The sequence below is a fragment of the Rhincodon typus genome, chromosome 10 (assembly GCF_021869965.1).
Source record: "Rhincodon typus isolate 14 chromosome 10, sRhiTyp1.1, whole genome shotgun sequence".
In the NCBI taxonomy this organism is placed as follows: Eukaryota; Metazoa; Chordata; class Chondrichthyes; order Orectolobiformes; family Rhincodontidae; genus Rhincodon; species Rhincodon typus.
The window spans coordinates 4,540,759-4,555,797 of NC_063341.1; the positions used below are offsets into that span (position 1 = coordinate 4,540,759).

At 45.6% G+C, this 15,039-nt stretch overlaps 1 protein-coding gene across 1 annotated transcript in view; it reads right to left on the minus strand.

Moving 5' to 3' along the window:
- Positions 1-5,612, minus strand: part of LOC109918964 (LIM homeobox transcription factor 1-alpha-like) — a 308,155-nt gene extending 302,543 nt beyond the window's left edge. The window contains exon 1 of the mRNA XM_048601533.1: positions 5,517-5,612. Within this exon, the coding sequence (XP_048457490.1) occupies positions 5,517-5,583 (67 nt within the window). The 5' untranslated portion in view covers positions 5,584-5,612. The remainder of the gene's footprint in view (positions 1-5,516) is intronic.
- Positions 5,613-15,039: the final 9,427 nt, after the last annotated feature.

Consider the following 15,039-nt stretch of genomic DNA (forward strand, 5'->3'; position numbering starts at 1 on the left):
GATACCTACGGATGTTGGAGGCCCGAAGCAAAAACAGAATCCTGTGATGAAGGGCCGCTGGACTCGACACGTTAACACTGCTTTCTGCCTACAGATACTCCCAGACCTGCTGAGTTTCGCCAGCAAAGCCTGTCTTAGCGCTGAATTCTTACGACCGTCCCTATGCATGTAAATCCAAGTCTGTTACACCCTCCGATTCCACCGTCTGGTTGCTTTGCAGCTATCTTTGCTGGGTGTGCCTCTTGGTCAATCTCAGTGGCTAAATTGGGCCTCGGTGAGATGGAGTTAATGTGGTGGGGAGTGATCTCTCTCAGGACATCTTGCGCGATTTTGACTTTTTTTTTAAAAAAAATTAAATCTAGGCGAGTTGTTTGAACGGGCAGCTGAGAATGAGGGCGGATCCGAACAAAAGACTAACAAACTTTCGGGATGCGCAGTCACTGTTTCCCACTCCCAGCTGAGTCAGAAGTTAAACTGTTTTTTTTACCCCCCAGCAATGCACAATTTCGCCCACAACACCTACAGCCTATAGCCCGCCCACACTCTGCATCATCCCTTTCTTGTCCCCAGTTTAGGATGTGTCCATCTCTCCCAGGAAATGTTGCAAATCACAGCATCGCAGACAGTTTGGAAGCAGGCCACTCGGCCCATCGAGTCCACACCCACCCGCAGAAAAGCATCCACACTCTATCCCTTTAACTCTACATTTCCCACGGCTAACCCACTGACGTGGATTATATGCTAAATACTGTCTTAGAATTCCAACATCCCCCCTCCACCCAACTACGTAAAACCCAAACAAAAAAAAACAGAAATTGCTGGAAAACCCCAGCAGTGTTTGGCAGCATCTTTGGAGAGAAGTCAGAGTTAACATTTCAGGTCTAGAGACCCTTCCTCAGATCCGGAAAACCCAGTTAATTTACAATGAGCGGGTGCACTGTGATGCTTGGGACTTCCTCAGGGAGTGCTGAGGAGGGATGAGGGTCACATCAGAAAGGACAGTTTAGCTCCCAGTGGAGAGAGGGGCAGAAGGTGGTTGCTTCTCTGAGCAACCACCGCCCGCCCCTGCCTCATCCCACCCACTCCCCTTGAGGTCAAAGGTCACAGCGGCAATGTGAAGACCCCTCTGTGGCCAATTGGGTGGACTGCAGTCTGCCCAAAGTGAAACATTACTCAACGAGTTATGTGTTGGGAGCGAGCAGCGTCCATGCGTACGTCTGCGTGTGTGTTCAGGGATGAAAGGGAAACACCCAGATATATTCCTAAACAAATATACATTCTAGAAAAGCAGGTGTCACACTGAACTTCTGGCAAGAAATTGTTGCTGCAAATATTTGAGGCTACATTTCCCAGGACCACTTTTGTGTAATTTAGATGGAGGAAAGCCATTGGAAACATGCTTGGTCAGGATCCGCGTGTTCGCACCTATCTAACACATGAGTGTGTATACCTGGGCGTGTGAACGGAGGTATGTGTAGAATGATGGAGAGCTATGGGTCATCATATTTGGGACCATCACGGAAGCCAACCTCCTATCCATGGACTCCATTTACACTTCTCCTTGATGGGAAACGCTGCCAACATCAAAGACCCCTCCCACCCCCTTATGCTCTCTTCCAACCTCTTCCTTCAGGCAGAAGATACAGAAGTTTGAACACACGCACCAACAGATTCAAAGACAGCTTTTTCCCTGCTGTTATTAGACTGCTGAATGGACCTCTCTAACGTCAAATAATGTTGACCTTGCTAATATTGATCTTGTTTTGCACACCTGCTGTGCAGCTGTAACCTGTATGCCTCGCTCTGTCTATGTTCTTGTTTGCTATGATCTGCCTGTACTGCTCGCAAGACAAAGCCTTTCGCCGCTTTTGGGTACATGTGACTACAAGTCGTGTACATGTGGATGGTGCCGGATCCCTCTGCATCCATTTTGACTGCTTCCTCATCCATCCCATCCCATTAAATACGAACATTAGTTGTACAAACAGGTCAGATACGCGTAGGTGCAATTGTGTTCACTGCCAAGTTGTTTCAATAAAAAAAACTGTGGAACAATTTGAAAATCGTTCTCTAAGTAATCTGGTGAAAATTATGTTGGATAACAAGGTGTAGAGCTGGATGAAGAAGGGCCCAGGCCCGAAACGTCAGCTTTCCTGCTCCTCTGATGCTGCTTGGTCCGCTGTGTTCATCCAGCTCTACACCTTGTTATCTCAGATCCTCCAGCATCTGCAGTTCCTACCATCTCCAAAATTATGTTGGTTTCCTTTAACAGAGCCGCCTGTAGCTCCCAGCCCATCGGAAATTCGTTGCCTGCTCCAGAATGGCGCTACCGCTTTGCGGGTCGCTGGGCCTTGCATTTGAGAAAGGGCCCCTTTCACATTTCTCCCCGCACCGAGACCCCCTGGTAAGCGCAGGAACCACCGACATGCGGAAAGGCGCAATGTCATTAACGGAGATTAAATATCAAATACCGTGAAAAGCAGCACTGCCTTCACAACGGTTCTGCAGTTTCCAACAGCAACGAAAGCTGCTCATGTGTATTTATTTTTTTTCGGGGCGGGGGGAATTTCGATAGCCTGAGAATAATTTCGAATGTTTGTTTTTCAATAATGACCATGCCGCCTGTCTGTTATAGGGGGTTAGCTGCTGGTTAATGCAACGGGAACGGTCAGGAAGGGAGTTTGGAGAATGTCGAAAGAAACGTTGCTGTAACTTCAGCCGCTCTCTCAGTTGGGCCCATCTCGATTAAATGTGAGTTAAAGGACGAAAATCAAAGTTAGTAGGGCTTATGCGTGTATGCGTGTATCAGTGTGTTCCCGCGTCTGTGTCCTTCCCTGTGTCGATGTGTCCGTGTCTGTTATGTTTCTCCATGTCCGTATGCGTCCTTGCCTTATATCCATGTCCCGTGTCTGTGTCCTTGCCTGTACGTATGTGTCCGTGACTGTATGTTTGCTCATGTCTGTAAATGCCCTTGCCTGTAATGTGTCCCGTGTCTGTGTATGTGTCCCTCCCTGTATGCATGTCTGTGCCTGTATGTTTGACCGTGTCTGTATAATCTTTGTCTGTACGTATGCGCCCCGTTTCTATATGTGTGTATATGTCTGTGTCCTTTCCTATATGTGTATCCATACCTGTAGGTCCGCGTCTGGATGGCCATGCCTGCATAATCCGTGCTTGTATGCATGTTTCGTGTGTTTGTGTGTATATATACACCTGTATGTCCATGTCTGTATAATCCTTGCCTGTCTGTAATGTGTCCTGTGTCTGTATGTATGTGTGCATGTCCGCAATGCACACACACATGCAGATCACAGTCTGAATTCAAAACACACCTTTTAATTGGCCTGACAGCCGAAACATTAACTTTCCTAAAGTGTGTAAATAACTATGCTGCTTGCGCTGCCAGACCTCACGAGTAATAATTACATCTTTCTAATAGTTATAACGTTTACATTACAGCAATCCCCCTGAACTCGTTCTCGCCCGTGTCTACAGCGGTGACCGAGTACTGGATCACTATTACCATGGGCACCACACACTTGGCTGAGAAAAAAGCGTAATCGAAGGGCTGGCATGAGATTAAACGCCTGCACGAGTGAGGGACCAAAGCAAATCTTGACATTTCTGTTTCTTCCCATATCACCGCATCCGATGTCTGTTTGCCTCTGCTACCTGTGTACAAGCAAACTCAAACTCCCCCCTCTTTCCATTTAGGAACGCATTCCCCATCATCTAAACACTCAACTCTCGGTCAGTCAATAAGGCTCTCAGTCCAGCTCTGACCCGCTCTTGTCCCTGTACCGAGCTGATTATTGCTCTCTTCAACCGCTAACACACGCAGACACACACACACAGACACACACAGGTTAAAAGCATTCCCTTAAATCATTTGGAAAGCACTGAGAACCAAGATGCACAAACAGCTAAATAAAGTAGTCAACAATCCATGCAACGATCGGAAATCCCCACTCGCTGTGAGTTTAAAGCCGTCTCATTTTGTTTAATTCCGGCGTTTAAAGTTGTCAACTTTTGCTGCGCCGGGGCTAAAACTGAAAGCGCGGATGTTAGCTTCTCTGACTGAGCAGTTCTCCGCCTGTCAGAAATATTTGGATTTTCTGTTAGCCGGCCTGAACCCGCGGCTCTGAGGTACTTCCATCGATTATGATAATCCTGACTTCTCACACCTTCTTCCGCACATATTCCAAACCGGACAACTTTTTTTTTGTTTCTTCTTCCCAGAGTGCACGCCCTCGCCCTGGCACGCCACCGGCTAAAGGCTTCATTTTGCAATTAAAAGACAGCTCCAGGGCGATGGTGCAACTACAAAGGCTGGAGGTACAACTAAATACAATCATCCGACTGATTCTTATTAATCTCCGAGGGATCACGCAAAGATGTCTCTATGTGAGCAAAGTTTTTTTTTGTTCCCATTTTAAGAGCAAGGGTAGCTTTTTGATCATATCGATAACCTGAGTGCGGAACTCGATAGTAAATTCCGAATCTCGGGCAAAAATTTCCCTGTCAGCTCAACCCTGGCTCTCTGCACAGATTTGAAACTCTGTGAATTTTAATGTACGGGTTTGAGTTAGATTTTAACATCGTTATTACAGCTCCGCAGAATGTGTGTGCGTGTGTGTGTCAGAGAGAGAGGGGGCATTCTGATATTGCTGTGGGAGCTCACAAGAATTTGACACTTCCTCAGAATCTGAAGGACAAAATCGACTTATCAGTCGGAGAGGCCGCCAAAGCGTCAGGGTTGTTTGCAAACAGCCGATTTATTGGCAATGCATTCAGTGAAAGCTTCGGAACTAAAGAGTTAAAGTGTTTGTCCGTGCGCTTGGGTACAAATTCACAGATCTATGTATGAACGTAGGTTGATACCTTTATATGTCGGCTCTGCATTGAGATGTAATATGTACACTAGCGGTGTGTCTAACATTTAGGTAGTACATGCTTTTAATTGCTAGAATTTATATATTAATGTATTTATAACCTGGGGATTATCGAATTGTGTGAATGAATGATGCATTATTATTAATGTATTATTATTATAATGCATTATTATAATAAATATTACTTCCGGACACCCACACGTTGTAAATGTAATGTGCTCCTGTTCAGTGTGTACATTATGTGTTAGAATATTGCATGTGCACTCTATACACACACACACACACACACACACACAGTTATATACCCTGGGTTTGTTCAGGCTATGTCCTTTCGGATAGACTGTGTAGATTTTACATTCTGACGGTACACACCATTGCAACTATTCCCCAATACGTTGCCCATAGCTGTACCAGCGTCAACACGCAAGTTATGAGCAAGCGAGTTGTACAATCGACGTGTGAGCGATCTGTTCACTTTTTTTTAAATAAACCTCTTTCAAAATGACGAGCTAAAAAGTAAGGGGAACGAGGTAAAGTAACATTGGGCGGTCGACCTGCGGATGGAACAGCATTGACTTTCTGCGATCTCACAGCGAGGGCTGACTCTGAAAACTTCGAACTCACCCAGAAGCGAGGCCGTGTTCTCTGCCGAATGCTGCAAACTTGCTTCCATTTTCAATCCGTCCAGCATGGTTTCGGGGTTGGAGGGGGAGGTGGAGGTGAGAGACGGGGTCGGGGACGGGAGGGGGTTGGTCGGTGGCTGCGGTTGCTGTTGTGAAGCGTCACCTAAAAAATGAAAGAGAGCGGAACTCGTCAGTTCGGATCGGTTCTCGCACAAGCCAACACAACTAGCTGGCCTCGGCATCCCGCAAGCGGCGCCCGGTCCCATTGCAAGCACACTCAGCGTGTTCGGGCGTGAGGAGGGGAGAGAAGAGGGGGTGGGGGTTAGGAGGAAGCGCCTCGGACTAGAATTTCCCACCTCCTACTCTCCTCCTTTCCCACCCGCTTTTTCCATCAAATTGCCGACCTCCGCCAGCGGAAAGGAAAAGGAACACAGCCTCTCCCGCACTCAACAGTCAGGGAGGACCGGGAACTGGCGTGAACCACGTCGCAAAATTCTCAACCGGGACCCCGTCCAAAATCTCAATGTTTCCCTCCAGCAGTTTCTGCCAGAATATGCAGAGATGAAACTGTTCCTTTCTTTAAAAAAAAGAAACAACACTAATCGTACGACATAACAACATATCACATGCTATGATTAGTCTTAGTTTAATTGACCTAGAATTTTTTTTTTTCACGCCCCACCGTAAAAAGTGAGGTACATCTCTCTCATACTGGGAAGAATTGAGGAATTCTCCCCGTCCATCCTCCCCATCTGATTGATGGGACCAGACGGTCAAGAAAGCTGAAACAGCAGCAAGTGAATTTCTAAAGCTCGGGCCCATTAGAGGATTAATTTCCGGTGTGGAGAATTTTTGGAGTTGACGAGGAGAGTTCGGGGAAGGGAAAGTGGGAGTATAGAGGCGCCTAACCCCAACAGGTTAAACACCATCTCCACTCGCCCCCCACAAAGACACACTCTCTCTCTCATACACACACACACACACACACACAACACACAGAGAGTTTAGAGCAGGATAGAGGCTCCCGAATCCATTTGCACCTTCCATCGATCACAACTTCTGGGGAACATTTCCACAAACCCGCCAGGTTCCCTGTGTAACCAATTCGGTTTTATTTCCCTTCATAATGTAAATTACAAAAGGTAAATTACAAAAGGTATTATAAATAATATATTATAAATATATATTATACAAGAAAAAAATATGTTAACTACACTTTGTATTTTTAAAAAAATCTTGTCACTTATTCTAATCTTAAATGTTTTGCTTTTATATTTAGGGAGCTAAAATTTAACGTTATTAATTGCGTTCGATATTCAGTCAGATCTGCGCCACATTTTAAATCTTATGCTTCAAGTGGGGTTTTGAGGGATTTTAAGGTCGAGTTTTAATATTTTCATTTAATCATTTACATGCGAAGTACTTGAGTTTTAACTATGTATATATGCGAATTCAAATATTTCAAAACTGCAGTTTGAAAATCGGCTTCGCCGCTCAACATGCGTTTAAGAAATAGTATCTTTTTTTTTAAAAATCGAGATTTGGAAACTTAAAATTAGCTTTTTTAATGATGGAAAAGTAAATGAACAAACTGCGAGCAGATGGAAAGCGGGTTATAAAGTACACAGAGCAAAACAGAAGGTTTAAAAGTGAATTGAGTGTAGAAAGGGTTTGTAAATATTTTCAAGCACTCAATTCGCGTTTGACGACGCGAGGGAAATTTTTCAGATTCAAACATACTCGAACAACATAAAGGTCACTGAAGATATAAGTAGTAATTTTTTTTTGAAAAGAAAGTCATTGTTACTGCTACAATTGTGAAGACGAAAAGAACAGACCAGGGATTTGGGATGACTGTAACCGCGCAGATCCTAGGTTTTACCATAAAAGCCGTGCACTTCAATCCTCACTGAAATATTTTTAATATAGATTTAAAAAGTTGCACTGAATATGCTGGGCTGATTTCACTTTGTAAATTCGATCATAAAATGCATGCACACACGTTGCTTTTAGGGTGTTAGCTCGTCCCACATGCGACTCACCGCGATTTCGGGGAACCCAGTCTCTCTTTCCGGGGAACGGATTTAATTTATGAAGCGGGAGAGGCTCATCGTAACGGACGGGCAGAAGGCGCTTACAGCATCTCCCCACCCCAACCCCTGTCCCCAGTCGTCTCTCTGTGCAGGTACCTGTTTCCCGAAGCTAATCGACAGTCCGTCCTATGGAATTCCTCTTTCCAGTCCAATGCTGTCAGAACGGCCGAAGTCCCAATTCACAACGTCCAGGCTTCATGAACTTTGCTGTGTCCCCCTTCCCTCTCTCTCTCTGCCCGTCTCTCTCTCTCTACGAGTTTCCTAACCCCAAACTTTCCTCCCAGTCACTCACACACAGGCACACACTCTTCCCTGTTTGTCACGACCAGCTCGACCCTTGGGAGCCAACCCCTCCCGAGTGCTTCCGCGCCACTCACAGGACACGGGGCGGAGGCAGCGTCTACACATTCAGGCGCTGGCTACAAAGGATCCTGGGGAAACCGAGCACCAACGGTGTAGGCTCACACCCCCAAATCATAAGATATAAGCGACGGGGGTGGTAGGGGGCCGGGGGGGTGGGGTTAGCGGGGGAACCGAGAAGAAATCTGCCTCAGTCCTAACTACACATATTCTGCGATATTCTGTGCCCACGTTCTGTCCAGAATACACAGGGCACACGCATGGACTTTCTAACGTACATCTCACACACGTCTCTATATGTTGCCTCACGTGTCTGAACACATTTTCTGTTCTATATTCTTCCTTAAGATATTTTAGGATGTAATGTCTGCGATTATTTTCCTGCAGTCGATGTCTCCTGATCCCCTAAGAGTACATCGAAAAATATTAAACATCTTCACTGTCATTCAAAGCTTTCTTGAGGCGACGCGGCGTGTAATGCTCTGTTTATTGATAGAAAGATCTTCTTCAAAAAAAATCACCTCGATGTGTATTCATCAGGCGCGGGCAGGATCGCTGACACGGGCTGAGGAGATATATTAAATTCTGACCAGCCTTTTGGCCAGTAGAAGAGGACAATTTGTTCGTTGTTTTTTTTTTCTCTGTATCTTCCTCGAACTTTTTTTTCTTTCATTTAAGTAAGATTAATTTCAAGGTTCCCAGTGAACAGCAGTCTCTGGTTCAGGGACAGGTCTTTTCCTGTCTGTCTAGATTTCACATTTTAAAACAGCTCCATTTGTATTTTCATCGGTGTCATACTCTGCTCCTTTCGCTCTCCTACATCTTTCATTTATATAAAAAAATTCTGTTCCCCTTTTTTTTTCGTTTACACCGGGAGAGCTGAGCGCTCCCTGAGTTAGATCTCTCCTGCCTCTTGCTCTCACGTTTGCCTGCGGGTTTCTCGGTGCTCATTGACAAGGAGGGTTGGGGGGGTGGGGGGGTGGTGGTGTCTGTATTTCTGCACTGACCGAGCCGTGTCACACATTCCCTGGGAAAGAAAAGATACTCACCGGGTCCCTTGGCTGCCGGTTGATATTGAGCGCTCAGTTCACCGGCTCCAGTCTCAATACCCCGGCTCTGAATTGCAAGTCAGAGAGAAAGAAAAAAAAACTGGGTAGCTTGAGAAACAAGTTAACGCACGGATTTCAATGCAGTTCAGAGCAAAGGCTGGGCTGTTCATTCCTTAAGATTCGCACCCGTTCTAATTTTCTACCTTGCCTGTCCCCTTAGCTTTTCAAGCTTTTTTTCCCTCTCTCTGTGGGAGTATAGTCTCAATGTGACATTCGGAGAGCCCCATTCGACAGTGAGAAATCAGCCCCATTTCAGTTGTGGATAAGATCCTGGGTCACAGAACGTACAGGATCTCCCTGTCTCCGGCCGCCATCCCAGCTACACAGATACACAACACACACACACGTACATTGTTCAACACACACCCACCCACATACACACAGACGTACATTGTTCAACACACACCCACCCCCCCACACACACACCCAAACACACACACACAAATAAACACACACAGGTGTATATATACACACAGATAAATAGAAACACACACAGATAAATAGACACACACAGATAAATAGAAACACAGACAGATAAATAGAAACACACAGAGATAAGTAGACAGATAAATAGACACACAGATAAATAGAAACACACAGGTAAATAGACACACACAGAGATAAAGATACATAGACATACAAATACACACACACAGGTACACAGACACTGACAGACACATATAGATACACACCGATAAACAGACACACATACATTGTCATACAGGTACTTACAGATATAACACACAGGCTCCAAAACCACCACGCGGCCTGATTAATTTTGTTTCAAACCCAGTCAGAAAGCAAAAGCAGGCGTTGGCAAAGTGGAGTTTAATAAGTCCATTAAACCCTTTCAGAAAGTCTACAAGCTCGCAAAAGCTCGGGAGAGATGTATGCGGCACTTTGGCCCAGTTCTCAGTCCCACCACAGGCGGCCTCGACATGTTTTTGAGTGGACTCAGACCTGCCTGCCTAGCCTCCCACACCAACTTCAAGACCAGACCCGGGATTTTCTGCACATGCCTTCTCTCCCGAGGGCTGTTCCGAGATAACTGTATGTATGTGCGTGTACTTGTGAGAGAGAGAGAGAAACGGGAGGAAACCCTTACTCTACCCCCCACATCTTCCCTCCCAAACCCCGGTCTGCCTCTGTACCTCGGTTTGCCTACTCAAGTTCGAGGGACTTGACATAGCGCTGGCTATTGGAGAGAGATTAAAAAATCACGGCAATTGCCAGGTATTTGACTCCAGAAAGAAAATATAAATCGCACTACACCATTTCGTTTCTGTAGTCAGTCTGAGTACCTGCGACAGCTGGGTGGGTGCAGAACGATTCTAACCCGGCCGGTCCAAAACAGCACACAGTCTGAGGCCCGGTTAGCGTAACACTTCCCACATTATGGCCAGGCACCTCCGTTCACCGCCTACTCTCCAGTGTTAGATAAACTCGTATTAGATAAACTCGTACATGTGTTCTATAGACCGCACACAGGGCGTAATGACCGGGCACGCTTCGGACCGATTTCAGCGCCAAAGAAGAGAGGATTTTGAGAATTCTTCAAAGCCCTGGTCACTTGGTATGTGATTCATGAACGGCACTTCTGAGGCGGATATGGATAGAAAGGGCCACAATGTCGCTGTCAATTGGAAGGCATATGGGTATTTAATGTGTAAATACAGAGCTTCTCAGGTGGTATATTAACATATCCAGAGCTATAATATAAATTAATGCTCGTGAGGAGGGAACACTATTATGACACCAATATTCAGAGAAAGTGACATTTTCTGCACCTATTCGGGACTGTCAGAGATATAATTATGATGTTGATTTCTAAGTGTCATCTTTACACGCATTGAATGCACGAGAACGCCAACGTTTTTAACATTCAACATTGGACAACGCTGGTCTACTCCAGAACAATTCGAAAAATATCAAACGAGGGAAAAAGCCGGTGGATTTTGTATTTGAGTTAAAATGAAAACCACTCCCCGACCCCGATCGCTCTAGTCGGGTGAAATGTTTTGATTTTAAATTCCGTGCAGAATTTTAACGATGCGCATTTTTTTTTATTTTTTGCAATAAAAAAAACGAGGGTTAAAACTGGTAATCGCATGTCCGGGAAAGCTGTATATACTGCATCTTTGTTTTATGTTCCCCCAGTCAACATCCCAACGCGTTATTACCGTCATCTCTTTAAGAGCTCTTCAAAGAGGATTAATATTTCCTTATCGATTTTTCCTTCTGAATATAATTATCTTTCTTGTTATCTTGGAGGAATCAGCGGGCCCCTTTCGACAATAATTTGATAAGAGCTAATTAGCGCTGCCTTAGCTTGGGGGCACCCTTTATTACAACTCTCACTCAAAAAGGGATCTGCCTGTGAAAACGAATGCAGCCAGGAGAGGCGTACAAAGTGACCGAGCAGTGCAATGGGGTTTACCTTTTCACAAAAAAATCACCTGAAATTTAGAAGGCGGGAGAAATGGAAGAATTAAAATTCGTTGTTTTTTTTTAAATTTCGATTCACTGGAATACTGGTTAAATGCAAATCACTATTTGCAACTAAGTTATTACAACAAACCCCAGTTCATTTAAATCTCAAACGAGTTAGTTTTCAGGATCCAGGAGATGCGCGCACACACACACACGCATCTGCTTTTACATTTATGCTTGGGCTAGAACGGTCTAACAGCATCGTTCGGGGATGTCAATAGTCCGTTCACACTGCGTTTCATTTCTCGGTTCGTTGGCGGGTCTTTTCAAAGTGTGCAAACTGTTTTCCGTTTGATAAACAGGCTGAGAGATGGGTCGCCCTCTTCAACGAACGCGGTGCGTTCACAACGGCCAGCGGACGGTACTTTCGCTCGCCTGGGCGGAGAGGTGAACTTGTATTTAGTCCCTTCATCAATTTGCCTCGAAGTGATGATTGGGTTGGGCGGGGTGGAAGTCGAGGGAAGAAGGGGACAAGGACAATTTCGTCAGAGATTAAGGGTTATCAAGCCGGGAGGGGGAGGGGGGTGGTGTCCGGGGTGAGAGGGACAGCAACTCGCGGAGCTGAACAGCACACGTTCTGACGCATGAATGCAGACAAAGTACAGTCACACAAAAACATGGTCAGTGTCTCTCCAACTCAAAATGCATGGTCATCTCAGCCAGCGGCCCAAACACAGAAATGCAAATATGTTGAGATAAAATTTCTGGCTTGTTAAAAATAGACTAGGGTCGCCAATTGAAACTTGTGTTTTCAAATACAATTGTGTCACTTAAGGTGCCCTCTGACAGTTATTAGAGTTAATGATTACAATTAATACTAACTTACACCTGACATAGTATGGCCGATACTAGAATTATACAACGATACACGAATAGTAGTAACCAGTATATTAGTAACCAAAATGACTAATTATTACTATATTAGTAACTAAAATTACTAATTTACAACTGATACTAAGTCAAATACAACTCATGCCACTAATTCTGCTACTGAATAGAAACATACATTACGGAGGTTAGTGTAAGTGAAAAGTAGTTAAATGCAAAAGCGGGGAGAAAGGTAAAGCGGGGGTGGTGTAGGAATGACTGGGAGTTCAGTGCTGCCCGGAATGATGGAGGATTAGGACTGGAGCTGCTGAACTCTCTTTCAGTGGGACGCTGCCAGGGTATTCGGAGAGGGAAGTGTGCAGCCGCTGGGACTGTTCTTTAGACAAGTTCCTTCGTATCCGACCCGTTTACAAAACGAGAGGTCGGGCTCACTACACATCCAGCTCGGATCAAACGACGAGTGGGCAGCAGTTCGAAACGCCCCAGTCCTCGTTCAAACAATAACTGCCCGCTTTTTAAAACAGCCCTCAACTCGTTCACCGTGCAGGACTGTCAAGAGTCAACGAACTCAACCCAGACGGACAAGAAAATAACTTCTACAAAAGGAGAAGTGGGCAGGCCAATGAAAACTCTTCTGTCCTTGGACTACAAACGGTGGTCACAGTATTTGGACGGAGGAGATTGTGGGGTTTGGTTGGGGGTGGAATAGAGACTGTTCTGCAGGTTTAAGACCAATGTCGCCTCGCCTCCCTGCTCCACTCCCCAACACACAATTCAGCATCACCTTGAGCTCTTGTCTACAGCACGGTGTCTATAACTGGCCGCTTAGGAACCGGTCCCTTTGCACCCTTCATTCGAGGGAAGATTATCTCCCTCTCACCACCTCTCCCAACCTCCATTATCCATCCCACCGTTTCCTTTCGCCTGTGCCAGGCGCGAAACGATGTACAATGTAGAGTCCCGACCCGAAACGTCAGCTTTCCTGCTCCTCTGATGCTGCCTGGCCTGCTGTGTTCATCCAGCTCTACACTCTTGTGTTATCTACGATATACAGTTATATTCTGTTTTGGAAGTGCGGGTGGCCTTTCCCTATCTAACCAACTGCGAGAATCTGTTAGCCAGTGTCGAAGGACACAGCTACAGCGCACAGCTGGATGGAAGGAGGTTTGGAAAGTCTCAAAGTATAAGGGGCCGGAAAACGAGTAAAGATTCGCCTTGAATTAGATTGCTGACCTACAGCACGAGTTTCCTTGGCTGGTGTCTGGAATAATGAATTCCTGAGAGTGAGTACACACCAAAGTGGCGTATCTGTGGGCTGGGGAGAGTGACAGAACGGAATCCGCTGCACATAAACAGCACCGATACCCAGGAATGGATTGCAGCCATAAGTGCAAGAGGGGAGGGTATCAGAAAGTTCATGTAGAGAGATCTTACCGGTCAGCGGCGGATTTGACAGCGTGTTCGAGTCTGAGACCTGGCGCTGTGTTCTTACGCTGCGGAAGAAAAGCGAAATATTGCGAATGCTTGAAACCTGAAATTTAAAAATAAAACAGAGGAACTGCTGGATGGAGAAACTCAGCAGGGCTGGGAGCATCCGTGGAGAGAGGAACGGAGTTAACGTTTCCAGTCCAATAATGCCGCTTCTTCAGTGGGACCGTTTCATCAGCTTCCAGTCTTACCAATTCAATCATTGGGCACGTTTTCAGGCCATCGCAACCACGTGTACCCACCAAACGCCAGCACATGTTCTGCTCGCCGGTATGAGAACCGGTGCTAACCAAGAACGCCATTGTAAACCGCGAGAAGCAAAGCTATGGGCCGGGGGTCAGTGAGCGGATAGCAGCTTTATCACCAAGACTTGTCATTTTCACTTTCGGAATGGACGCAGGAGGGGGTTTGTGGTTGGTCTAACAAATACAGGATGTCTGGTTTCTGGACTTGTTTACAGCAATTTACAGCCATTAAAGGTCTATCCTGAGCCCCCGTGCCTGTTCATGAGATTGCTGGAGAGCCACGCTGGCAGACGGAGTGGTGTCATAAAATGCATAGGCCAATGGCATTTTTTTGGACAGCACCACTTGACACGAAGACGGCCCCGAAACTAATATCTACCCCTTTTTTTGCCAATAACGACTGGCGAATGAGATGCGAATTCGAGATTATTTACATCCAGGTTTATAATGGCCGAGTGGTCCCCATTGTGAATTTTACTGCCTTATGATCCCTTCGCAGTGAATTGTTCATTGCTAGAAACCACAGTAAAGAAAAGACTTGCACCGGTGTAGCTCTTTTCACAACTTCACAACCAATTAAGTTCTTTTTTAAGGTTAATCCCCATTGCTTTGTATAAATAGTTACTGCTGTTTTGTGCTCATCGTGGTCCCTCTATTTGCAATGGTGTAAACAGCTACTTCTGAAGAAGGGTCTAGGCCCGAAATGTCAGCCTTCCTGCTCCTCTGATGCTGCTTGGCCTGCTGTGTTCAGCCAGCTCTACACGTTATTATCTCAGATTCTCCAGCATCTGCAGTTCGTATTATCTCTAAACAAACACGGAAACTGTTTTGGACGAGGGAGTGATATTGGATAGGGTTTAGGGTAGAATCTTCTTATAATCAATAATGTTACATATGTCTTATACCCAAAT